At 39.7% G+C, this 27,671-nt stretch overlaps 1 protein-coding gene and 1 long non-coding RNA gene across 3 annotated transcripts in view; one reads left to right on the forward strand and one right to left on the reverse strand.

Annotated features, from left to right (window-relative positions):
* Nucleotides 1-3,986: 3,986 nt before the first annotated feature.
* On the reverse strand, nt 3,987-10,152 carry LOC141787138 (uncharacterized). The gene is made up of 4 exons (XR_012598037.1): nt 10,105-10,152; nt 9,926-9,996; nt 4,225-4,317; nt 3,987-4,141 (listed from the first exon to the last, which is right to left on the reverse strand). It is a non-coding gene; the product is annotated as an uncharacterized LOC141787138 (long non-coding RNA).
* Nucleotides 10,153-17,848: 7,696 nt separating this feature from the next.
* LOC141787137 (protein kinase C beta type) overlaps nt 17,849-27,671 on the forward strand; it is a 41,086-nt gene continuing 31,263 nt past the window's right edge. For both annotated transcript variants that reach the window (XM_074665414.1, XM_074665413.1), the window contains exons 1-2: nt 17,849-18,447; nt 19,007-19,038. In XM_074665414.1, the coding sequence (XP_074521515.1) occupies nt 18,284-18,447; nt 19,007-19,038 (196 nt within the window). In that variant the 5' untranslated portion in view covers nt 17,849-18,283. The remainder of the gene's footprint in view (nt 18,448-19,006; nt 19,039-27,671) is intronic.

A 27,671-nucleotide genomic window follows, 5' to 3' on the forward strand; every position in this document is an offset into this window, starting at 1 on the left:
AGTGAGCCAAACATTAGGGAAAATTAGCTGAAAGTCACTTTTAAGTTGCTGCATACTGTCTGTTTCCTGCTCTTGCCTGCACTAGTGCAGTATGTCAGCACTGATGGAGGCGCTCTTCAGGCTTCTCATCCCACAATTTGCGGAGTTCAAAGCCTGCTGGCTGTCCACAGTCAATAGATTTAACAATGGAAAAAATATGATTTCAAGCAAAATGCTAAAACATCAAAAATTCTTCAGCAATGTGATCAGACTAAGAATGCTGAAAATGTATGCAAGCTTCCTTGTTCCTAACCTGCAAGATCGATCATAAATCAAAGAGATAATCAAAACAGATTCATTAAAGCATAATTATATAATAAAAACTACTTATTATGATTACAACTGATGGTAGTCTAATACATTATATCTTATCATTTTCTATTGTGTATTTGGTGAGGCACAGATTTTACTCTAAAGAAACCCTTTCATTGTTATCAGTTTCTGGTTTCTGACTTAACTGCTCACTGTTGCAACATATCAACTTGTGTGAATGTTTTTCTTTGTGCATTTGTGTGTGTGTGTGTGTGTGTGTGTGTGTGTGTGTGTGTGTGTGTGTGTGTGTGTGTGTGTGTGTGTGTGTGCTCGCATGTGTAGAAAAGCAGAATAAAGAGTCAAGTGACTGACAATAAAATGTGCATTACTGGTAAGGGGCGGATACAACCTAATTGTGAGATGAAAGCTTTCACTTTCTCATTCTCAGGCCACAGAGGAAAAAGGGAGACAGCAGAAAGGTGGATTTCTATCGATTTAGTTACTTTGTGTTAAAATGTTCCAACATGTATGTTTGCACTAAGAGTAGCTTGGCTTAAAAAATAGAATGAAATTTATTACAATACTCTCCAGAGCAAAATCAAAAAGGGATCCCAGGATAATGAAGGAGACTTCAAACTTAATGCCTTCACATAAGAATAAAATCTAACCTTAAGAAATTTAAGGTTTTTAAAATACTCATACATTATTATTGCATTGTGCAGAGTGCAAATAATTATAACAAAGTTAAACTTACTAAAAAAAAAGACATTTAAGTAAAGATCCACCTCATTCTTTTTCTTTTAGCACAGAAAAAAATAACAGAAAATGTTATAAACTGGTTTGGTGTCTTATCTCTGAAGCAGGGGGCTGTTTAACTAGTCTACCAGATGTTATGCTGGTAAAAAATGTTGCTGCTGAAATGAGATAACCACCGCTCTCACAGGACTGTGATCTATCACTTTAAGAAAAAAAAAAAAACTATGACAAAGAGGATTTACTTAAGGTTTGTGTAACTCTGTGACAAAGACAAAGGTCCATTGTATTTGCTTGTTAAAAACTCTTCTCATAAAGTTTTCACTTTTGAAAATGAGATTATCATGTTGTTGTATAATTAATGTATGGACTTCACTTCATTTTTCATCCTGATTTATATCTGAACATATCACAAGTAATGCTCACAGTCTCACTGTTCTTTTTTTATCACTTCTTTTTTGCCACACACCTGAAAAAAAAAACTCAATCTGCAGGGTTACACACATAACTTTTTTTTTTTCTTTTTTTTTTTGGGGGGGGGGGGGGGGGGGGGGGGGGGGGGGGGGACGACAATATTTTATTTTCCAGCTGTGCAGAACAACAGGTCTGAGAAGGGGCTGTGACTCCAGTGCTGTTGACACAGAGTAGATGTAAACACCCAAAAATTAAATCTGAGCAGCAGCACTTGGAGCTCATCCGCTCTGGTTTATACATATGTGAGACAAAATCAACCCAAAAATAAAGTACTCCTAAACACTGATGGACTGGACACCTCGATCATTTCATAAAAAAGAAAAATCTCTTGAAAATGTAAAATAAACAAATATACAAGGGCCCTTTAAATTATTTTATGTGTTTTTTTCAAAATAAGATACTTATTTTAACTCTATTGCACATTAAACAACGTAACGTGCTAATTTAACATTTTAAAAAATATTTAGTGTAAAAAAGTTAAGTGGCTGAACGAGTTGGTTAGAACTTTCTGAATGAAAAAGGAATACCGAAAATCGTTTTTTTTTTTCTTAACACGTAGTTGAATCTTCACTTAAGATTTTATAATTCAGGTAAATTTTTGTCTTTACCCGTTCAAGTTATTGCTGCCCACCTGTTGAATTTAAGCTAACCAAGAAGCACCCATTATTAGTGCACGAAACTTTTGAAGCGCATTAATTATGAATTAATTAAAGACATATCTAACTTACCGGCTGAATCTCCGAGTCAGAGCCTGGGGAGTCCACACAGCTGAGGATTTCTGCACATCTTTCGCAAAACCATCTTTACTTTCGATTTAGATTATAGCAGGGCGGGGCCTAAGACTTCTAGATAACCGCAACATTTCATGCGCTCTTGGCCAATGTGGGTTGACAGACAGACAACTGTTTGTGCTGCGTGTAGCCTGCATCTGCACTATCTGCACCATGGCACAAATAAAGGTGACACGTAGGAGTGGTTAAAATAACATAGCTTTCGCTTTCACTTTGTCAACAGAAAAAAACTGGAGGCTGCAGTATCAGGGGTGCGTTTCTGGAACCTTTTCAATCAATGTTTCTGCGACAATAAGACTCAGTGAGAGTTAGTGTTGCTGCTTTTTACTCCTTCCCCCCACTTGATGCTAAACTGCATCAATTTATGTGGTTCTTAAAATTGCGGTCCCATATTTGCGGTCCTAACTCAGCAGTCCCTGGCTCTGCAAGAGCTCAGCTGCATTACAAGAAGTCACGTGATGTACAAGCAGAGCGTTTTTGAAAGTGTGTGTGTGTGTGTGTGTGTGTGTGTGTGTGTGTGTGTGTGTGTGTGTGTGTGTGTGTGTGTGTGTGTGTTGTGGTTTACAAGTTATTGAAGCATGTGATCTTTTTCGGGGTTCTAAAATGTATCGCGTATTTTGTGTCACTGTAAAAGCTGAAAAAAGTAAAAAGAATTAGAAGTTGAATTAATATATGTATGATAATATATGGATACATTTGAATTCAATATTATGGAATATTTTTGATTCTAGTCAGAATGAATGTGAAACAAAAAATGATGGGTACAATATAGCAGTAAACTGTTGAGTATTATAACCTATTACTAACTCATTATAGTGTCATTATCATTTTGATGATAGCCTTTGATCTTTACTCTGTTAAAGGAGGTCAACAAGGCTTCACAACAACTAGTATCTATCTATCTATTAAAACTCAATAAAGGACGAGAAATTATTCCTTTTTTTAACAATACAAGCCCCAATGAGATTGTTTTTTTTCTAGGACCCAAGATTACTGGTGTTTCTGCACGCACGCACACACACACACACACACACACACACACACACACACACACACAAACACACACACACACGCAGAAAATGGAAATGAAATATTTGAAAAGTCTTTGGCACAATAAATTCCATAAATTGAAAACTGTTTTAAGTTCAACCACTAACTCCAATTGCTGCTTTAAAGCCACAGTTGATGCCTCAGTGACAGAAACAGAAATCAGACATTTTCACTTTAATTATTAATTATACTGCAAAAATTTTAAGCTACTTTGAGAGAAAAAAAAGTAATATGTTTAACAAACTTTCAAATTCATCATCGACAAGCTCCAACATGCTTTCTTTTGCTTTCTCAGATAAATCTTTACGTTTGAGAACCTGCTGCTCCAAAGCCCTGAAAATGTGTGAACTGTCAAACTTCTGCTCATCCTACACCAGTCTTGTATTTTGAGATCATTTAGATCCTCATAATTAAGTTGATATGAAATGAGGATTTCATGTTGGAACAAAATACAACATCAATATACTGAACAAGCAAAAATAAAAATATGATTTTGGTTTAGTGTCTTCAGCTGCACGTTGACCCCTTGAGGAGAAACTGGTTCACTGCACACAAATACTCAGTCACACTTTCTGATGTCATGGTAACTACAAGGACACCGAATGATAACCAGACAGCAATGTGCATTTAAATAGAATTTATTAACAGAGTACAGGTAGGGTCATGTAGATTTCCTTCCATATTCAGGCCGTGGAGCTGGATGTCTGCTCTTTTTTGTTTTGTCTGTGCAAGAAGTAGGCAGCTGCTGCCACAGCAAAGGCCCCATAAGTGGCCAACACACACTGAAAGAGAAAAGAAGCGTCATTTTCTGCCGGAGGGCTTAACATGTAAAAGCCTTATCAATGTTTTCACAATGCAAACTCACATTTCGGCGGCCTTGCAGTGTGTAGCTATTTAAGTATTTCCTTAAGCCCGTCAGTTCCACAGAAGTCGGCGCTTCAATACCAAACAGCTGCTTCTGAAACACAAAAAAAACACCACAGCTACATGAAGGGGAAGTGCTGCAGTCGAAGCACTTTCTGTTTCTCCTTACATTAAAACTGAATTAAATGCAAAGTATTGAGGAATATGTCTTTTTTGAACAAACATATAATTTCAAATGAACTCCATGCACAGTTATGACACAAAAGGCACATGGGAGAGCAGTAAGCAAGAGCAATAAACCACATGTGAAAACGAAAGAAAAAACAGTTGACCACAAAACAGAAATGACAAAAAAAAATGCCTGTAATCAGGACATAGGGAGCGTTAAGCAACATTCTCTGTGATGTAGAAAGTCACTGTTTGATATCATTTGAATCTTAAAAGCAAAAAATAATAATGGGAAAAACAGCTTTTTGAGAGCTAAACACAAACTCTTGAAATATCTTTCTTTTTTGTATAGTCTAAAACCATAAAAATCTTAATTTACAAACATTAATATCAAACTTTTCTGTCATTAGTTGCAGCTTGTTAATCAGGTGAACATAGGTTAAGATCAATCCAGCAAGCAATTTGTGGGTTTGGCCATCTTGTATGATTCCCAGCTATGGTGGGAACAGACAGCTACTTGTAAGAGCAGTCGTCTGTCTAGATGGTGAATTTTTAAGTGCTCACCTTAAGGGCAAAGGACTTTTAATGGAGCAAAGGTCACTCACATTAGTAGGAGGACCTGAGAAGTCAAGTTTTTTCACATCAGATAGATTGGTGTAGACAGGGTACAACTCAAGAAAAGTGTCTCCTTTTTTTGGACAGCTTTCACTGTCTTTTAATGAAAATAACAAAATGCTATCTATGGATGCCTTTCAAGATGCTCGAGGTCACCTTGCAAAGACAACATCAGTAAAATGAACTCGATATCAAAGAAAACTGTGCAATAACTCAAAAATTTGATAAAAAAAAAGAGTGTTACACAATGGACATGTGTTTCTAAAAAGGCTGGTTTGTAGGCAGGTCTTAAAAGTGAGAAGAGAGTCAAAGTCACTTATAGCAAGAGGTAGAGAGCTCCATAAACCATATAGACAGATGTCACTACATTTAAGGCAGCTTATCATGTAACAACAAATTTCATGTCTCATTAGCTTCAGCCAATGTTGGCATTGAGCTACTCACTAGCTAACAGTGCCAGCTAAGACACGGATCACTTGTTACCATTTTGTTAGCTCGCATTTAGCCTCTATCACATCATTTAACGCTACTGAACAGTTACATACATTTCCTATTGCATCCTGCCAATGATGATTTTAGCTATCAAGTAGCTGAAGGATAAAATTAACTGCCATTCAAAGCCAGGACTGGTTTGTCCAATTTGTTCTTTTGGCAGGTTTTTGGGTGTGTCTGCGATGAAGCTGAAGCAGAAATAGTATTTGTTTTTGTTTAAAGTCGTACACATTACATCTTGTGGTATTTGACATCCTACTCAAGTCATGCGAGAAAATTTTCACACAAGTTTATTTCATGGTGGCTTAGTAATTAGTGAATGAAAAGCCTAGCTGTAAAACAATTTGCCTTTGGCAAGGGAGTCAGACTGTTTGACCCGGCGCTACCCCTATCACATAACATGAGAGCCATGCACATTCATAATGAAAGTGAAACATTAAATAATAGGAACATTTATCTCCATTGAGCCTTGTTGCATTCTTGCATGAACCCTGTGGAAAAAAACAATTCATTTCTTTGCAAACCTCAGTGACAGTTGAGAAAGCAAAGCATAGTATTCAACAAGGAAGTAAATACTTCAGCAAGTTTGAAGAGGTTTGTTGGCAGGCAGAACTGGGATGATAAATCGTTTCGTGGCCATGCAAGTGACATTAAAAACTATGTTGAATTAGATTAACCTGGATTATTCATGAACAGGAAGTTCACCTTATCAACTGAACTGCTGGCAGCACTTGGTTCTTCTGCACAGACTCCCCACAGTTTGTGCCTTGAGGGTTAGATTGTGTAGTTAAAACTTAAAGCTTTAATCCTCTTCTTGAAGATTTTTTTTGAAGCAAACATTTTTAACACAGCTGCCAAATGTCCAATCTTGCTGCCAAATAAATACACAAAAGCCTGGTGGGAAAATTTCATTTTCATGGTACAAAAAGTAGTTTTATATTTTGCTTAGTCTCAATAACAACAATAGATGCATTTAGAGGATATGCTTTTTGAGCTTTTGTTTACTATCCGCTCACCATTTGTTAACAGTAGTTGAGCATTTTGGGGAAAAGAAAGTAACATGTAGAGAGAGATTCAAGAAGACTTTACAAACTTTAATACAGTAAAGACATAGCAGTCTTCATCCGAATATTATCCTAGCTTAGCAACGAACAGTGGTGGAGGTAACTTAGTTTCTAAAGACTTAACACAATTTGGCCTCTATAAAGCATACAAATGTTAATTGGTGTGACACTGACAAGTTTGGTTTAAAAAACATTATTTAAGAGTTTATTTCTGCTCTCACAAAGCTGCATTTACCCTTTATGATACAATTTAAGTTATCCTTCTTGCGGCTTCAGCAGTATATACCAAAAGACATAATTGGACATGATAGGCGACAACAAAATCACTTCTCCTCTCATAGTTAACTGAGATACTTGGTTTCATTCTCGTGTCTTAACAAGTTTGAAGTGACAGCCAAGACACTGCCAGCTGAACTTGGCACAAAGACAGACAGATCAAAACAAAAAATCTGACTCCTCTGCCAAGTTAACAAACCTGATTACAACTGCATCCACAGAGTTCTTTTGTTTGTTATATAAAATCAAAACCAAACCGTGCTCTTGTGTCATACTTCTGGCAGAACCACAAGAAGGATCAGATTTCATTTCAAGCTCTCATTAGGACTGAAACAGACTGACATTATTAACTGGTTTGGCTGTGCAAGACCCTTACCTTCAATTAAATTGAGTTTTAATGTTGTTTCTCACTTGATAAAGCACGAGAAAAAACTGCAGAATATTAAAATCCACATGAAAGAGGTTGTTATCCGTTGTAAACATGAGACTTATAGGAAACCTGCCAGAAGCAAATGCAGAGTGCTGACAAGGCTGCTCTGCTCAGTAGTTTTCGTTTATACTGAAATGGGTTTTAGCAGAGGGAAAGCTTTTTGCCCCTCGAGCCTTCCACATATTTGACTACAACTTGAAAGCGCACACTTGACTGAAGAGTGAAAAGAGATTGAAAGCTGGATTTTAAAATGATGTAAAAACAGCAGCTGTGCTCTCGTTGATACTGACAACACTGCAAATCAACATCTCAACCGGGCAAACTAGTTGAAAGTGGCTGGAAACTTCTTAAAGAGGTGTAACACATTAAGGGCAAGTGTCCACAATGGCAAGGATGTTAGAGTGTATCTAGTTCTAGGCAAAAGAAGCGAGGTATCTTTTAACAAAGTCATCATCATCCCAGTTTGGCACATAATCATTTTCTAATATGTCAGCCCTATGGAATAGATCACCTATCATTGTATTATTATATATTGTATATTGTTCACAAGGGTCCAATACAACATTCAGTTTTGCAACTGCCAGAGCTCTAGAATTGAAAATCAAATAAAAGGTACGACTAATCCAGGTATTTTGCACTCTAATCTGATCTGGTCAACAGATGTATTTCTTTGAGAAACTAAGCTCTTTGATTTTTTAAATGACCAAGTGCTCTTGAATAAATTTATTAAACAATCCAACTCTTTAGTGTTTCTTGAAATAAATCTTACAGATTATCTTACAGATAGTAATAATAATAATAACAATAATAATACATTTTATTTGTAGAGGGCTTTTCAGGACTTAAAGATGATGTACAAAACTAAAATTAATACTAAAAAGAAACAAAGAAAAATAACACACATTTCAGACAAAATAGAAAAACAACAACAGAACAATCACAAACTTTAAAAAAAGATGAGTTTTCAACAGTGATTTAAAAGTTGATGGGTCAGAGTGGGAAGTTAATTTCAGGAGGGAGCAGCTATGGAGATGGCTCTCCATAAGTGTTTCCGGGGCAGAGAAAGAGAGAAATGGATGGGGGCAGGCTATGTTTCTAAGGTGGAAAAAGGCTGTTTTGGTGAGCTGGGTGACATGGTGATGAAAAGAAAGGTTGCTATGAAAAATGATACCAAGGTTATGGACTTGAGATGTGGGAGATAAAGCTGTATTATTGACTGAGAGACTGAAATTCTGAACCAGATCGGTGAGGGACTTAGGTCGATGATTACGAGGTTGGATTTGTCGTATCTTTTAGTACTGTTTTTGTGCTGTGCTAGGGATGGAAGCTGTATTGAAATGGTTCAAAATAAATGTTAATAGTGAGGTGGGTCGACGATGGGTTGATCTGAAGAGCAACAACACGTTGCAGGATTTCTGACTGGGGAGGTTGGAGATGGGCTGGAAGTTGCATTTATTATTGAGATGGAGTCCAGGTTTCTTCAGGACAGGGGTAATGGCTGCATGTTTGAGATTATTGGGGAGTGAACAGGCTTAAAGGAGGAGTAAATGATTTTTGTCATGAGTGGGGAAATGGCTGGGTAACAGTTTTTTTAACCAGGTTGGTTGGGATGGGTCCAGAATACATGATGAATTTTTCATGCAGAGGTGGAAGACAGTTCGGCTGGAGTTATGGGGGTGAGGGGAGACAGTGGCTGGGTGTTAAGACAAGGAGAGGCAGGGATGGCTGTGTGGATGCCGGGAAGAGTGGTGAGGCTTGTATATATCGTCTTAATGTCTCAAAAAAGACAGAAATTAATTGCATTTATCAACCGTGAAGGATAAGGAGATGTTACTGGGTTGAAGGAGTTTATTCATTGTGTAGAAGAGAGTCTTGGAGTTGGAAGAGCCAAAGTAGATTAGGTGGGAGTAGTATGTGTACCATGCTGAGACTAGTCTCCTACATTTCCTACATTAAACAGAATTATGATGTTTAACCATTTACAACATGTGGTTGAGTACTTGGATATAAGAGTAGAATCGTAAGATTTCTAGACAGGGACATACTCAGTGTGTAGTATTATCAAAGTAATAAAGCAAATAGATAAAGTAATGTAATTAAATAGGTTATTGTTAACAAGTTATGAAAAAAAAATGCTCCAATAACATGATAAAAACAAATTTAGACTTATAACAGGGGGTATAATACTCATTCGCTTGACAAGATAAAATTTGTCAAATGTATCCAATATTATTCTGAAAACACAGATACCTATAACAAAACACAAATATACTTTTATATCTATGAACGAATCGGATCATTCCTATTTTATCCCACTTTAGATAGCTTCCACTAATTCATTATCCATCAAAAAATATTTATCTATTTATTTACCAATCAATTACAGATTTTATTTTTTGGGGTCGCTGGCAGACAACCATCCGGGCGCACTTTAACCCCTTTGGACTACTTAGAGTGACCATCAACCGAGTGAGCATGTTTTTGACTGTAGGAGGAAGACTGACTCAAGCATGCAGACGGAGATCATGCAATCTTCACACAAAGAAACCTGCCCAGTAGGGGAATCGAGCCTGAAACCATCTCCATGTGAACCAGGGCAGCATCAGAGCAAACCCCTGCAGGATAAAAAGCATGTAAAGTCCAAATCCTGGTCTTACCTTGACTTCTGTGATGAGGTGACCAAAGCTCGTGAGGGGGATTCGCGTTTTGACAGGAGACGTCGGCATTACTGCAGGCAGTTAGAATTAAAATTTGACCTTAAACCGTTGTTCTTTGCCATGAAAAGTCTCAGGCGTATTATACAGACAGTTTGTACGATGCAATGTGATATACTTACTGCTTTATGTTTAGAGAGACAGGTCGGAGGACACTTATACAATTGTGGGTGCTTCCCAATGTGCCAAAATGCAGTCTCCTATCTCCTCTCTCCTCCACGACACCGGAAGTACTTTGTGAGCAGCCATATTGGAGGACATTCCAAAGCGCCAAATGTGCTCGGAGGAGAGAGGAGAGAGGAGAGAGGAGACTGAGCTGGAGGAGGCATAATCGAGGAAACACAAGTGCAGGCTTCGCGGAAGTCTTTTCACTGACAGACACGCCCCCTTGTGACGTATCAGAGCCGGCCACAAAGCGTCAGCTGTCCACATGTGTGAAACGTGAGCACCACGGAGCAAGATACGCTGTTTAAGTGTAAAGCCGGGCTCGCACTTCAGCATTCTCGCCCGATTTAACCCAGATTCGGTCCTCCCCACAATCGGGGAAGAAATCTGGTCGGAGACTAAAATCAGCCCCGACGTTCGGCGAAGATTATCTTCTAGTGTGAGCAGTTGACAGATGAATCTTTAGCCCCACGATCGTCTCACAGACTCGTCGGAGCCGCCCCGATAATTTTCCAACATGTTTGATATTTACCTGGATGATTACAACATTCATTCTCACCGAGGATGAAAACAGACAATTAGAAAGAGCCCCAGAGACCGGACAACAGACAACACATGCAGGCTGAAAGTGCAACTGAAAGGCTTCGGGTCAGCTGACTGCTCCAGCCAGTTCAATAATGCCTTTAAAAATAACACATAACCACGCAATTGTCATACAGTAGCAAACTGTTGTTTTATCAGTGATGGGTGTGAGATCATGCAATTTTTGGCTGATACAGCAACAGTTTCACCTCTGTCCCTCTGCGTGCGCGTAATGGATGAAAGGCAGCGCTGCAGATAGCTCCACTTCTCTCTCCTCCTGTCCCACCAGTGCGCTAAGCAGTGCTTATAGCAGAATAAATACATTATTTATGAACACAAAGTGGCCCCAACATAAGAATTAAAAACTATCACTCTGGGCCTGGGAAAACGTGACATTTTTTTTTTTCATTCATGAACATATTCATGTTAAACTGATCTAAAAGTGAATATGAATTTTCTGTGGTCGAGCGCCCTGTTGTTTACATTATTTTCTTTAATTTAGTTTCTCCCGTGCGTTCAGACCGGTTTATCCAGCTGTGACGCCGCCATCACTCCAAGACTGACGTCATGTGACGCTCCGGAGGAGAGGACATCTCAATGCTCATAAAATGAACCTCCTCGTCTCCTCTCTCCTCTCTTCGTTTCCTCGTGTCTCTGGCATGCATCTCTGGTGGGCGGGACTAAGACGCAAGTGGAGGAGGCGAGTGGAGGAGGCGTGGATGGAACTTTGGAGCTTTGAGAAGCACCCATTGTCATGTGTACATTGTCTTCCGGGAGTATGACGTTTAGTTCGTACTGTCCAATCGCGTGCCTCTCTGGAAAGCGCTGACCAATAGCGTATGGGATTATGGGCGGGTCGTATGGGGGCTTACACAAACAGCAAATTGACGGCCGTGCTGCCGTACTACTCTAATTAGCCACAAGAGGGCGATAGAGGAGTGTTTATGAAAAGCAAAGATGAGTCCACTTGTGCACAGATTAACAAGGAAGTCTGTAATGTTACAACGTTGTCAAAAGTGCACCTCTGTTTTCTGGAAATGAATTTGGAAAATGTTCTTATCAAGTTTTACAGACAAACCACACTAACTGTTTGCTCTTCTTCAACTTCTGCTTCTACTTCAACTTCAAATTCAACTTTATTATCCCCTGAAAGAAAATCTGCTTTGCAGTGGGCCAGGAAAACAAAACACAAGAACACAAAAAACACAATCACATCTAGATATCACACTGATTTGAAAAGTTCTTCTTAGTGGAGTAGTAAAGTATTCTGCTTGAGTTATAGTACCTATGTGACTCAGATGTGTGATAACCTGTTATTCATACCAACCTTTAACATGTTGTATGTCTATCGCCATGCTATTTACACTTTGAAGTCCTTATTTTTGGCCAGGATTCATGGCAGGTGTTGAAGTAGTCTAGTTGAATAAGCTCCATTTTAATAATTGGATCCGGTTATTACATAAAAACAATTTGAAATGTTCCCATTAAATGCACAACCTTCACTGGGGGCATCACATTTGTACTCTGTTGTTAGAGTTACATTAGCAGAAGAATAGAGTTTTTTTTTTTTTTGCATCTGTTAACATCAGCCTGCAGCCAATTTGAACCCCAGAGGGCAGCACTGTGAGACTGTTTTGCTTTCAGGCCTTTAATTAACATTACAGTAGTACAGTACAGAAGCTCCAGAGAAGCATTAACCTGACATGCCAAGGCTAAAACTTGCTGATGCAGCAAAACCCAGAAGAAAAGGGCATGTCTAAGATGTAGGACTTATCAGATTTAGGTTTATATGTCTGTAAGGGAGCGTTTAATACCTAAGAGCAACTTGCAAACTGCATTTCCTAGCAAATTCTTTGCCAAGTCCTTCTGGAAGGACTCATAGTGGTAGATTAAATCCTTTATGGAAAGGTTCCTGGGTCAAATGGTAGGAGTCATTTTTATTATGATTCACAAGCAGTAGAAATCCTCTGAGGAGGGCTTAGGGTTTCAAAGTGTGTTTGTCCTCAGTGTCTCCAGGCTGTCGAACAGACACACACACAAAAAGAGAAAAACTGTTTTAATGCTTGGAATACACACCCAGTTTCCACAAGGTTTTTGCATGGGCATGAAAACTGGCAATGCTCCAAACTCTTCTTCTTTTCTTCTCACCACTTGTTCACTGCTGAACGGCATCTTCACCTCAGAGACTGCAGCCGTGAAGACAGAGAGTGCATTCAGAGAAAGAAAAGACTGGGTTAACTTCAGAACAGCAGTTTCACCCAGCACTACCTGTGAGCAGCTGGAAGGGTTTTCCATCCTGACTCTTTCAGACAACATGTTGCACTGTTTTTTTTTTTGTTTTTTTTTTTTAAATCGCTGCACTCACTATGCCCTCCAGATTAACAAGCATAAACCCAGACCTAAAGACGTAGTATGGTTATTTTTCTAAAGGCCAATAAAGTGTAGTCCACCTTTACAGCTATATTTTTTATTTATAAATGACTTATATTTCTAAAACACTCCACCGGTAAAACATGTCAAACAAGAAGTTCTAAATCTTTTAATCCTTCTCTTGAGGTATTACATTTTTTTGACAAATGTTCAGAGGCTGGTACATTTTTTGGGGAAAATGTCAAAACACACTCATCAGCAATACTCATGGTTTGTTTAGCATCACCAGAAGCTCCTTCATTAGAGGGGAGGGCTCAGAAGTATCAGTAAGTCCGGCAATGTTGTCCCTTAAGGGAATGGTTCCAGCTCTGGTCCAGTTGACCCTGCGGACCCACCTCCAGCTCAAGCTAGGTAAAACCAAGGAGCATGTGGTGGACTGCCATGGAAGCAAAATCCTCACACCTCCCACTCCAGTGAACAGGGGGGACACAGAGAATGTGAAATCTCACAAGTACATGAGCAAGGATGAGTAGTGTCCACCTGAACAATAATCTGTACTAGTCCTAAAACTCAAACATGCTGTATGGGGAGAAACAAAGCAGACTGTTTCTGCACAGGAGTCTGCAGGGGTAGTGGCAACTCAGCTGCTGACAGGAAGAGACAAAACAGACTGGTGAAGAAGGCCAGCTCTGTCCTGGGCTGCCCTCTGGATTCTGTGGAGGTGGTGGCTGACAAGGGAATGATGGCCAAGGTGTTGTCTCTGACAGACATGTCCCACCTCTTGCAGGAGACATTAACATCACTGGGAAGCTCATTCAGTGAAAGGATCTTCTTACCGAGGTACCGAACAAATAAAAGATTATCTTGTCTTATATTTTCTTTTCTTACCGTCATCATGTCTTCCCAGTGAATATACCCAATAGTTGCCGTTTGCTGGTTTGAGTGTTTGAAGCAGTGGGTGGATGACTGATAAACACCTTTTCTCAATCTATTTTCTCACACTCAACCTGTAACATGACAGGTCCAGACATAAGACAGGGACAGAGGTTTGTGTCATTCACACATAACCTCCTACACATGACATGACTGCTTCAGACAGCTCTGTCAGTCCCTTGTCTGGATGTGATCAGACAGGATCAGCTACAATCAATAAATCACGTAATCATCTTCTTTAAAGAAAAAAAAAATCAATAATCTACGAAAGCACATTAAGCAAATTTATCTTTCCTGAAACATTAACCAAAAAAAAAAATACTTGAGTGTAATAAGCTGACAAGGTTGTGTTTGTTGTTCAGTTTCAACTTTTGGTTTAAAGGGCTAGTTTAACTATTGAGTGAATAGATAAAGCTGCATTCACCAGATAATTCACTAAGCTGGAGTTACATAAAACCATACAATTGACGAAAGTTCTTACATTTTTTTAGACAGTAGTTAAAAAAGCTCCAAGTTTAGACCTCAAAGTCATCTTACTTTTTTTTTAAAGCCTGTAAACCTCATGTCAGTCGTGGGTTTAAGGGTGTAATAAATGTCCTCATCACCAGCTGCATCTGTGAAGTCTGACATGATTTACACTTTATTTTTAAACAATATTTGTTAGGCTTTTTAAAGAATTTATGAAATTGAGGAAAGGTCTGCAACATGTAACAGGGAGAGAGAATAACAGTTGGTAAAGGGCAGATGATGAGTATCAAATCACTGAGGAGGACAATAGCCTCTGTTCAAAAGTTTTGATACCATCCTCAAATCTGTAAAACCTGAATGTGGTCTGGCAATTCACAACTGTTTATCTGAAGGTGCTTTTGACATTAGGAACCAGGAACCTTTAGTTTGAGGAACTTCTCTCCATGGAACTGGGTCCACTGCCATCCGTGTTTCCACTGAGGCCTGAAGTCCAGTGTAGTCCAACACAAATCCAGTAACTTAAGCAGTAAAAAAAACAGCATTAAAGCAAGGGGACAAATTTCAAAAGCCATGGCAGAGCTCGATAATGTGGCTTTAAGCATGACCCTGTTAACTGGCAACTTCAGGTCTGATGCATCAGTTGCAAATGGCTTTAGATTATATTAAATACCTATGTGTATTTTGATCATGGAATAAAACTAAACTAAGAAACATTCCCAAGGACTTCTCAACTGCTGTTATAAACTTGATATCTACTGATGTGTCACACCAAAAGTCTCGAGTTAACAGGGTCACTATCCAGACTGTGATACAGAGAGCTGACAGACACATTACTGCTATCAGGCTAGGAGAAATAAAATCAAGTGAGTGTAATGTTATTGTGAAAGGCAAGTGAAATAAAAACAACAGACCAATACACCAGTTAGAAACATTCAGCTTTGCAGTCCATGTTCTCCAAAGTTCCTGGACCTCCAGAGTTGGGAGTTTTCAGGGTGTAGATTAACTTCTCTGAAAAAAAAAACAGATCCTGGTCCCAGATGTTGAAATGCACAGCTCCTCAAAAGTTCCCTAGTTCCTGGGGAGACAACCTGCTGAGGAAAAGCAGGTTAATGTGTGTCAGGTTTAGTGTTATAGTAATACAGAGAAGCTTCACCAAATATCTGTAAACAACCAAAATGGCAGCTGCTGATGTGAAAAGTTGTGGCTCTGACAGTGCAATAGTTACAAACTGTCAGTGTGTAACATTAAATAATGTTGAGTCAAACTTCTTTATATCCATCCTGGCAGCTTACTCTGACACATCATGTTTCCTATCCTTGGATGCTTCTGGGCTGGTGGGTATTTGGTCTGAATGGTCCTGGCTCAGGAACTGGAAGGTCTCCAGTTCAAGTTCAAGTCCAAGTCTGAAGTAGGAATTTGGGACTAGTTGCTGGTTAGGGGTCAGTTTACTTTTTGAACCAAGCATGAACTTTCCAGGAACATAGAGTGCCAGTTTATGTGCAACCCCCTCACTGGCATCTCCATTAGTGCATGATGCAGATTTTGAAGTATGTGCTTGAACAAAGATGGGCACTAATGTAAAAATCCATCATGTCATGCTGACATTTGAGAGATCCTTTTTGTAATGCATATTCAGTAATCTTAGCAAAAATAGACTCCAGAGTAGATTGTAAGTAAGAGCAAGTAAAAACAAATTTAAGGCAGCCCCATTTTAGGAATACTTCTCAAAGTTGAACTTCTGTAAAAACCAGTTTGTCTGTTTTGTGTAAGTATTTCTTTTTGGAGCAGTGGCAACATATTCAGGTAGATCATTGGAAGATATCAACTTGATGGTTTGGCACCTGGACCTGACCCTTTGATTGCTAACAACTCACATGAGCTTTAGGCAAGTTTTATTAAGGGGCAAGCCTAGAACTCATTGGATATCATCTGACTACAATATACTGTACATATATCTCCAGGAACAGTTGCCAAATTTTTAGGATATCCAGTCTTAGCAACTGTTTTTGGATAAATGACACCTGGTCAAGACTTCATTCTGATGAGCACTATGCAGTCCTACAAGCATCAAGTTATTTTGAATACAGCTGTTCGAGATGATAAAAAAGAGCAAATCAGTCTGGGGTGGTGGTGGATTTCTAAAGCAGTTTGCAGGTAAAGGAGAGAGAGTATGCAGGCTAAATAAGGTTGCACTTTTTTAAGCATTTTGATATTTGCTTAAAGGAGATGAGCTGTCAGCTGATACAAGTGGGTCAAGCATGACTTTTGGCCTTCCTCCTAACCTAACACTATGCTCAATCGTTTTCGATAGTTTGATGAGATTAATATACAGCACATATATCCTGCCCTTGTTACATTTTACATGGAATCTTTTCCTGCAGGTGGACAAAACTCCTCATATAAATATGAACCTATCTTTTAAGCATGCATCTCCCAGGGCTCAGTGAGTTGTGCTCTGGCAGCTCTCAGTGTTTTTGCTGATAAGGTAATTTAAGCCAGGTAATCAAAAGACTTTTCACTGCTAGTTTTAGCTTCATCAGCCTTGAAGAAGTCTCAAGCGAAGGCAGCATCTGAGAAATGAGGGGAAAAAAAGTCTTGCCACTTGTTGAAGTGGGCAACCTAAACAAATTTCATCAGGTTGGTTTGACATGTAAATGTATACAAAATGTATATTTGTTAGCCTGCACCCTGCTGCATGTTACACCATCAATTTAAGCTGGTCCCATGGTAAAGTCAAACTCTTTGGCTGTTCAAAATGTATGTTAACAGCAGAACAGAATTTACCTTATACTCATAGGAATGTTATAGATTTATTTGCGATTACACAATTCCATCCTTATTTATAATGATGTGGTTTCAGTGGGTGATGCGCATGAGACAATATTTTGGTTGGGTGCAATAATGTACTGTAATTTAAGCTAATGACTGCACATTCGCCATCTTAACTTGATTTAGCTGCATTAACAGTCTCTTTTGGTGTGTAAACAGAAACCAAAATTATTAATGTAATCACTGTACTGGAATAACAAGCTGTAGAATAATATGACACAATTTCCACAAAATAGCATGAACAATAGCCCACTAGGTTTTACAAAAGAAACCCACAAACAGATAACAATGAAGGGCTATCTCTGGTGGATATTGTGGTGTAGCCTAAACAAACTGGTGAAGACACTGCACTATCAGTTTATCTGAGTACCTAAACCTATCTGTAGCTTTTTGAGGCCCAATGAGTCCACCTTCATGGTAATTCACGTTGTGTGTTTTTAAGTCTCCTTTAGACGCGCTTTAATGGAAATATGCAGCACTTGTGGTTTGACTTGTGCTTCTATTGACGCGGAAGGATTGCTTCGTAGTGGTGACACATGTGAACAGCTGTACACACACATGTTTTGGTTTGGATGTCAAAGAGAGTGAGGAGGAGAAAAGAGGGGGAGTCGGGAGAAGGGAAAAGGAAGGAAAGAGAGTGAGGAGGAGGAGGAGGAGAAAGATAAAGAGAGAGTTGTGAGCTGAAACGCATTGGCGAGGACGGGCAAGCAAGCGAGCGGCGCGGGGACCCGCCGGAAGAAGGAGTAGCGGCAGCTTCAGCGGGAGCGAGACGCAGACCGACCAACACCGGCAGCACGAGAGACACAGAGGCGGCCAGCGGGGCGGAGAGGAGGCGGAGGAGGCACCTTCACCGCAACTCGTTCTCCCCTGCTGCCTCCGTTATCTCCCTCCTCTGTCTCTCTGCTCTCTCCTCACCCCTCGTCTCTCTCGGACCGCCGCCGCTTCCTCGTTAAGATGGCTGACCCCAGCAGCGACGGAGAGGTACCAGAGAGCGCGCGCGGATTCGCCCGACAGGGAGCCCTCCGCCAGAAGAATGTGCACGAGGTAAAGAACCACAAGTTCATCGCGCGCTTCTTCAAGCAGCCAACCTTCTGCAGCCACTGCACGGACTTCATCTGGTGAGTGGCTGTGTGTGTGCGGGAGAGAGAGTGAGAGTGTGTGTGTGGGGACACAGGTGATTCACTTGCTGCTGCGGCTCTGTTCGGCCTCCTTCCACACTGCTCAGACACCGCAGTGTTTCATTCATTGTCATTGTCAAAAACACCGCGATGCGCCATCTCCTCCACCTCCACCAATGCGACACCACCAGCAGGCCTTACCGGAGGAGGTGATGTCGGCAGCCGCAGAGCAGTCGCTGCTGCTGGGCGTTTACCGCATCATCACCCCACCAACCATCTCTGAAACTGGAGGTCTGGTGGAGGAATGCAGCTGGAGACATACTTACACAGGGCCCCTCTGTTGCTGCAGTAGCTGTGTGTGTTTATGCCTGTGTAGGTGTGATTGAATATCTCTGCTTGTGTGTGTGTGTGTGTGTGTGTGTGTGTGTGTGTGTGTGTGTGTGTGTGTGTGTGTGTGTGGGGGGGGGGGGGTGTGTGTGTGTGTGTGTGTGTGTGTGTGTGTGTGCATGTCATAGTCTGTGCACCCAAAAAATCTCACTTCCTTGTCTTGTGTCCACAGGGGCTTTGGAAAGCAGGGATTCCAGTGCCAAGGTAAGAGCAGAGCCTCATTCACAAATCCTCTGCTGCATATGGCTGTGGGTGTGTGGACGGATGTTCACTGTTTGCAGAAGTGTTGCTATCTTGTTTTTTTTGTTTTTTTTGCATGTGTTTGTTGTAATTCAGAGCCTCTGGTCTGCACACTGTAAGAGTGACCTATTGGCTCTTTCTTCGTAGACAGCATGTTGGTGTTAGCAGGCAGGTGTCAAACTCAAAGCAGGTGCTTGGCAACTGTGATAAATGAGAGTGAGAATCCTCTGAAGAGGCTCATGCAGCAGAGACAGTGTGAGACGCAAGAGTAGAAGAGTCAGTGGAGGGCTGAAAGCTGAGATGTCTGCGTTTGGCAGAGCAGAAATAAGACGAAACAGGAAGTCAGATTTTCTTATGCTTTTTTTATTCTCCCCTAAAAGCCAGCTTGAAACCTGATTGGATTTGTGAGAGTGTGCGTGTGTGTGTGTCAGTTTCAGTGTGGATGGGCTGCTAGTTGTGGTAAGCATATATTCGCACACCACTGCAGGAAATGGTTTCATAAACAGACCCCTCACAGCAACGCAGTGACACCCCTCAATCACTTGCATACCACAGTGTGACTGCAGCAAATGTTGTGTGTCTGCTTGTAGTATCATTTCCTCCTTTTTACTGATCCATCCTCTCCTTCAGACACCCACCTCTGCTCATCTAGCCTCAGTCATGTGACCATGTGTGGAAGAAAATTACCAAAGTTTCCACATCACCCCCTTGCTTAAGAGTCATGTATTCAGGAGAGTTTAATGCGAGGTTGTGCAATTTTAGAAGCAGTGAAAAGCTGAAGTGTCCTCATCACCTGACTTGTCAACATCTCTGAGGATAGAGAAAAGTTAAGACTTCATGTGCTGGAGTGACTCCTGGATTGAATTGAGCCAGTGTGTGGTGCCTTACCCCGAGCAGTTGAAACATTTGAGTGCATGCACACACACGCACACACACACATAACACTTTACAAAGCAGTGACCAATCAGAAGGTTACACAGGTAGAGCTGTGGTCAGATTGGGTTTCATGGTGAGTTTCTGACAGTTACCCTGAAGACAGGTGGCGGCTTGTCCAAACAAACTGCTGCAAGGGTTGTTGTTATGCAAGTGATCACTGTGCTCACTGTAGATACAGAAAACCATTAATCTACTGATAAACCAAACAGACAACCCCCAAGTAAGAACTGATTTAGGCATTTGCAGGCAGCAGAACATAATATAAGGGTTAAATCTATAAATAAATGTCAGGAAAAATGTAAAAGGGAGTTCTTTATCATACTAAAAGCAGGACTATTTTTAATGCTTGATACCATGCAGCAGTATCAGAAATGCCCCCTGCACCATGTGCAATGGGGGCCGAGTTATTGGCTCGTACAGCAGTTAAAACACCAATCCAATACCACCTTTAATTAGCCTTGAAATACTTGTTTCACTAAAATCAATCCTTCTTTGCAGCTCCTAAATAGTTTTCACAGCATGCTGTGCTGCCAACATGGATTACAGTGTTTGCCAACAGCAATTTCTGTTTTATAGTGGTGAAGAGGAGTTGATGTCAGGTGGTTTGACGAAGCAGACAACATCAGTGAGAGGTTTGCAGAGAGTGTAACGTGAGAAAAGTATTGGCAGTTAAATAATATGCTTTGCTTGAATGTCTGATAACAAAATGAAATGGAGCACAGTTTTAGGGTAGCATTGTCGGTCCAATCACAGACTGAATAAAACATGGACATACTCTCAGTGATGTCATCTACTGGTTTCTGAATTGGCGTTGGTAGACTAAACCATTTTAAAATGACTGTAGTTATTTGAGTGCTAGGAATGCAGCTGTTAAGCTATTCTTTGCATATTTTTAGTTATTGCTATTGAATCAGATTGAAGCTTAATGATTGTTAATTGATAAATGCTTGTATCAGATTGTAGTAAAGAAACAATACACACCACCATCAGGGTGTGCGCTACTTCTGTGGTGATTAGGTCACTGTTGTCTTATTTGCTAACCAATTCTTATTAAAAAATGAGCTGTTTGGACCTTTACTGGCAGATAACAGTAGAAAACAACTCAAAGATATTCATCAGAGCAATAAATAGACCAGGAAAAGTTATTCATTTATTGGTAACTGCCCCATCAAAAAAGATATGTCAGGCATTCAGTTTCCAAAACATGAAGCTGACCCTGGGTCTAAAAGAAGCAGCTCTCTAAATGACTAAACAATACAAAAATGCTGCTAGTGAATAAAGAAAGGGATCAAAGATGAGGCAGAAGATTAATAAACAAGTATTATGTGAACAGGTCAAAAGGGTTTCTGTGATGTTCATTTTTTTAAAATGAAAGTGAATGATGTAACTTCAACATGGGTCAGACAAATCTTTCACCACAAACACACATTAATCTCTGATTTAATAACTACGGCATAAATTAAAGATAAGCCTGTCTAAATCCATTTAAAGTGTGTCTGTTTTGTTATGCAGCAGGTCTTTTTTATTTCAACACAGCCAAGTGCTTTATTAAGAACATTAAAGCAGAAATTTTCAGATAGAGACTCAAAGGAGTATTGAAAAAGGACTATATCCCTTCAAAGATGCCAGGCTTATAAATGCCGTCCTTGAGATGTAAGATTTTTTTTTAACATAAAGTTCAAGAGTTATATTTGAAATTTGTTTCATTTTGAGTGGAAAAGAAAAAAATATTATCCCATTTCAAGCTGAATCACATTTCATTGTGAATAACTGTCAAAATATTGCATTGTTTGTCACATTTACTGACTTAACTTAGAGTACCAAAGAAAGATTTACAAACTAATATTTACTGAAGTTCTCTACAAGCATTGATTTATTGACATACAGTTCAGAGTGTACTTAGCTTTGCTTACTGTGCATCAAATTAGTTTAAAAGGAGCAGTATGTGGTTATTAGCTGCAGAACATACTTAGTAGGAATATATATAAAATAAAATATATAAAATTGTATTGAATTAATTATGCACTTTTTACATAAAAACCACACAGTAAACAAGATAATATTAATATCCTCAGCGTCTTTCTTCTGTTTTGAGCTCCTGAAGTACAAGTGATACACAAAACTGTATGTGCCTGTTTTTGGCAACTGTCATTGGATGAAAACAGCGGAAGATGTAACACTTTTGTTTTGGCATCTTCAACAAAATCTGTGGAAACATCTTGTTGGTTTAAAAAAGTAAACTAACAGGTGTGCTGTTTTAACATTTTATTGAGTTATAAAGTTGACATGATGGCACTAAGCGCTGTGTTTCGACAAATGTTTTGACATGTTGGTTGTGTTGTCGCCCCTGCATGATATTACAGTATTGCACAGATTGTACTTTGCGTTGTTAGCTGCATCCTTTTTGGTGAAGTGAAGCCAAGCTTTTGAATGCTGTGATCTCTCTGCATGATTGATGTGTAGCACGTCACGTGTTGTCTTCGTAAGGTTCGGCCACTACTCCGTAATGTAAAGAATTGACAAGAAAATATTTAATCATAAAAGCTAATAATGTTGATGGATCAAACCTTTTGAAATTGGTTCCTAACAGAAACCACTTACGGATATCCACCTCTGCCCATCATTATGATCACAGACTTAAAATTTACCAACAAAATCTTATCTGTGTTAACACTGACCCTCTGTAGTTGCGACTTTCATAAGATCATATCAGAAATACTAATACCACAAACTGACAAATGAAGAGTTTAATGTCAACATCATTTACTTCATTTTGAAGCTACTGTGTGAGCTAGAAAAGCAAAAGAATATCAGGAACAAAGCTTGATGTATTAACATTTGTTTTGTAAACAGGTCAGTGCAATTTGTTGCCCTTTTTTAACCATTTGTTTTGACTACAAACTTCCTGCAGTTTCCCTTAGAAGATGACTGATACTTTATGGTCAGTACCAGTAAAGAAACAGTGTGCGATAAGATTCTTATCTGAACCAACAAGAGAGAAAAAGTGGGAGATTTGTGAAAGAGGAAGAGAGGTTTGCATGAGCGGTGTCTTCAATACAACTACAGACACATCCTGGGTGTAGAAGCAGGGGAGTATGAATGGGAGTTGTTCATGAACCCATGAAAACACACACACACACACACACACACACGCACACACACACACACACACACACACACACACACACACACACACACACACACACACACACACACACACACACACACACACACACCTTCATCACTCATCTTGGTCAGAAGGAATTTCAGACATGTGGTTTAGACTTGTTCAGACATGCAGTATTTAGTGTGTGTTTGTGTGTGTTTGTGTGTGTGTGTGTGTGTGTGTGTGTGTGTGTGTGTGTGTGTGTGTGTGTGTGTGTGTGTGTGTGTGTGTGTGTGTGTGGTGTGTGTGAGTGTATGTGAGTGTGTGTGAGACATTGTGCTTGGTGGGTGTGTTTAAATACCTGTTCTGCAGGTGGTGTAGATATTTCTTCTTTCGCTCTCTTGCATTTACCTGTTGTTTTATTTGTGTCAATCTGTATGTATGTGTGCACACTTGTGACTGTGCAGAGAGCAAAAAGAGGAACTTAGCCTTGTGTTATTTCCTGCTGATCCAGATGTCTGATCAGACTGAGTTAAGATCAAACTTCTTCTGTTACCTTTCCAGAGAACTTGAGTGAGACTTGAGAGATTCTGTTTTATAAAAATTGAGAACACCCTTTAAATATAGATACTGACAGTTTGGTCCTGTTTTGAAAATGAAGGAGATTCAGCGAGGAAACCCAGTTAGTATTGTCAGTATTGCTTTAAATGACACCAATTTTCCAACAGAAATTCCAGCATGCCACCATGAGAAATGAACAAAAAATCAGAGTGACTCAGTTGACATCAGCTGTCTTTGTAAGCCACGACTTAGAGCCAAAAAGAAGCATGAAACTAAATGAACAAAATAGAATTCAGACATTTATTTAGTGAAATATTCAATCCAAATAATTCAACTCTACTTCAAAGAATCTGAACTACCCCTTTAAAAGGACAAACTGCACAGTGAGGGAACTGATTGGTTAATGATCTGGTGAACTTCTCATGCTTCAGTTATGCGACCCTGCGACCCAAAAAAAGGGGCCAGAATCTGGGCCATATGCACACCCAGCAAGGAAAATGGACTGTTCATACTAATGGTGAAAAAGAACATTATGAGCAGCAGGGTTAAAGCCCCAACAGAGCATTAAATTTAATGGGGGTAGATTCCACCATTACAGATGCAAAGGGCAGGATTACCACACCTGTTCAGCTGTTTGAAGGATGGCTGATGTCGTGCTTATGCGTAAGCGTCTAAGAGGAAATATGTGAAGACTATGTCATTTGGTGGGAGGCGGGGTACACCCTGAGCTGGTCGCCAGTCAATCACAGGGCTGACATATAAACGGACAACCTTTCACACACACACTCACACCTAGGGACAATTTAGAGTGACCAATTAACCTGGTGAGCATGTTTTTGGACTGTGGGAGGAAGCCGGAGAACCCAGGGAGAACCCACAAATGCATGAGGAGAACATGCAAACTCCACACAGTCCTTTCTGTATGTGTGATGAAATACTAGAGTTCATCTAACAATTGCTTGTACAGTGTTTTTTTATCAAGTTACTTTGACATTTCTGCGGTGCTTGTTCCACAAAGCAGCTTTCATATTGCTTATTGGGTTTTTGAGATTTTTAGCGAAACGTTCCCTTTCTCTTTGTTTATCTTCGACGAGTGACTAGCTGTTCACACTATTTTCTTAGTGCTCAAGTGTCAGTTTCTTCAGCTGTTAATTTTTTTTTTTATCTTCTCTCAGCCACACTGTTACCGCTTGCCATGTCTACCGCTGTTCATGCATAGTATGTAAGTGCAATTCGAATTTGTTGGATAGGGGTTTTTAGGAGGTTCCCCTTGACATGTGATGTTCTGCATCTGCCTCCCTTTTGTATTGTGGTTAGTTAATCGGCCAACTTTTGGCAGTTGTGCACGTGGCTAACGCTGTGGCCAATTGGGCCATTCTATAACAGAATATTAAGACTAATGGTCCTGTTTGTGTAATGACTGGACATGTTTATGGGCTGATCTTAAATTACACAGTGTAAGCCCTAGGTGTGGGAAATGTTGATGTATCAAAGTATTGGGACTTCATTTGTAATTCTAAATGGAGATTTTTTTTTTAAAAAAAACTTTTTTTTTACAATTTAAATCCTTCATTTTAATCTTTGTTTATAAGCTAGGTTGAAAAAAAGTTTAGATGTCAGTGCCCTGTGCTTTTTTTGGGGGAAAATATGGCTCCTGATGTAGTCTGTAGACATCATCATCATCATCATTCAACTGTTTCACTTTGTTTGGTGTTAAAAAAAGCAAACTAAAAATCACAAAAATTGAAAAAAAGTACTTTAAATCCAATTGGCACCTTATAATCATAAAGGAATTGAATTGGAAGAAAAGCATATCGCCACAGCCTGAGTATGCCCTGCCTATAAGTTTAGATGAACTCATGTAGGCCCTGCCACATTTCTTTCTCTGTCAGAAAATGCATCAAGGTAAGGCTTCTAATAAGTTTCTGTGAGCATGCACACAAACTTCAAATGAACTCCTCTGTTTTTTGAGATGAAAATGTTTGCACTGGGAGGGGACAGACTGAGATTTTAACTCCCCTTAACTTGGCTAAAAGATGACAGGAGTGAAACATGTTTTTGGTTCCACTGAAGAGGCCTTTGGTTTTCACTGACGTTTCCACTTCTCACTTCACTAATCACATTAATGATCTGCTTTTTCACACCGTTCACAACCCAAATGTGCAACTCTCAAAAAAGAATAAACTTGTTTCTGTGACCACATTGAAACTGTTAACCTCAACAAGTCCGCTGAGGAGAGAAAGCAGAAAATACTGGATAAAGAGGGCTTGTTGTCTGGGCCTGTCGCTGTTATTGATTTAATCGAGCTGCAGCTGACATTTAATCCTGGTCGCTGACTGATCACTGCAGTTGAAGAAGTATCTTTGTCATTGATTTGGAGCCAGTCCAGGGTATATTACACCATCAGTAGTAACCCTGTGGTTATGGCTTAGCAAAAAATGGCATACTTAGTTACAGAACAGTGAAATCCACAGTGAAGTGATTGCTCATGAGAAAGTTTCCTCACAATGAATTTTAAAGCTGAGAGAGTTTTCATGCAGCAGATGTCTCAGTTACTGAGTGGATGGTAATTACCTTTTTTGCAAAACTGCTCTGAATAGTGTGGAATGAGAGATTAGATTTAACTGAAAAATAAACAAAAAAATAAAATAAAATTCACTGGTTTATATAGCTATGAATATTTTAAGCTATTCACATGACCACACTGTTACTGTTAAGACTGTTACATGCTCCAGCCCGTGTCTCCGTCTCAGTGAATGTTTGAGGCAGGCAATACGTTTTTATTAATTTTTGTTCTGTTATTATAAATATGTATTCCTCTACAATACTTGTGCATGTCAGAGCTTTTTTTAACAAGCTGATTCACTGTAACCAAGACATGAGGGTGCTGAATACTGAATTAATAACTAATGTACTGTACAATGCTCCGACAGTGCTGGAGAGATGGCGAATGTAGCAGACAGTCGAAGAAAACCAGAATGAGTTCAGTTTTAACAGAAGGGACGTTGGATCATGTTTTTTGATACTGCTCTTAATGACTCTGAGATCCAGCACCACATGAAATAAACTGTAGTGTATTGGCAGAAAAAAACAATGACAACTGTGAGGTATGAACGATCTCTGCATGAGTTATGGGTGCATAGATTTTGTCTCAATATACCTTTATTGGAAAGGAAAGGACAGTGGAAAGAGTAGGATGGCTGGAGCCTATGCCAGCTGTCTTTGAGCAAGAGGTGGGGTACACCCTGGACTGGTTGTCAGCCTATCACAAGGCTGACACTTAGAGACAGTAGAGGCAGACCGATATATCAGCCGGCCGATATATCGGGCTGATATTTGGACATTTGTCTCTTTCAGCCATCGGCCGTATTTTCTTTTAAAAAGCCGATTTTTGATCCGTTGTATAAAATGACGTAATTTTTTATCAGGCACAAAAAAGATGAGCACCTCAAACCTGTGGAATCACTTGGATACATTGCATACTTTTGTTCAAATTATATTCATAAGTTTAAATTTCTTTTTTGACATTTTAAGAAGAGTGTGAATGTTTACTACTGCTTGTTACATTGTGTGTTTACTTAGACAAAATATTTCATTGTTTTGAAAGCTGAATAAATGTTCAGAGGACTGGACACGACTTGTTGTAATAGATTTCTTTTAGTTGCTCAGAAATTGCTGTGTTTCACAAAAATGTGATAAATATATATTTAACATTCGGCCTGAATACCAAATTGGAAAAATCGGCTATGCATATCGGCATCGGCTGCCCAAATTTAGAAAGCATCGGCATCGGCCCCCAAAAAACCCATATTGGTCGACCTCTAGGAGACAGACAACATTTTATGCACATACTTACACTTACAGGCAATTTAGAAAGACCAATTACCCTGATGAGCTTGTTTCTGGATTGTAGGAGGAAGCTAGAGAATCCACACATGCACAGGGGGAACATGCAAACTCCACACAGAAAGGCCCACCTTGCCTTGCCCAGGAT

This window comes from Halichoeres trimaculatus, unplaced genomic scaffold (assembly GCF_033239565.1).
Source record: "Halichoeres trimaculatus isolate MK-OKI-2021-1 unplaced genomic scaffold, fHalTri1.1 fHalTri1_scaffold_2, whole genome shotgun sequence".
NCBI classification, from domain to species: Eukaryota; Metazoa; Chordata; class Actinopteri; order Labriformes; family Labridae; genus Halichoeres; species Halichoeres trimaculatus.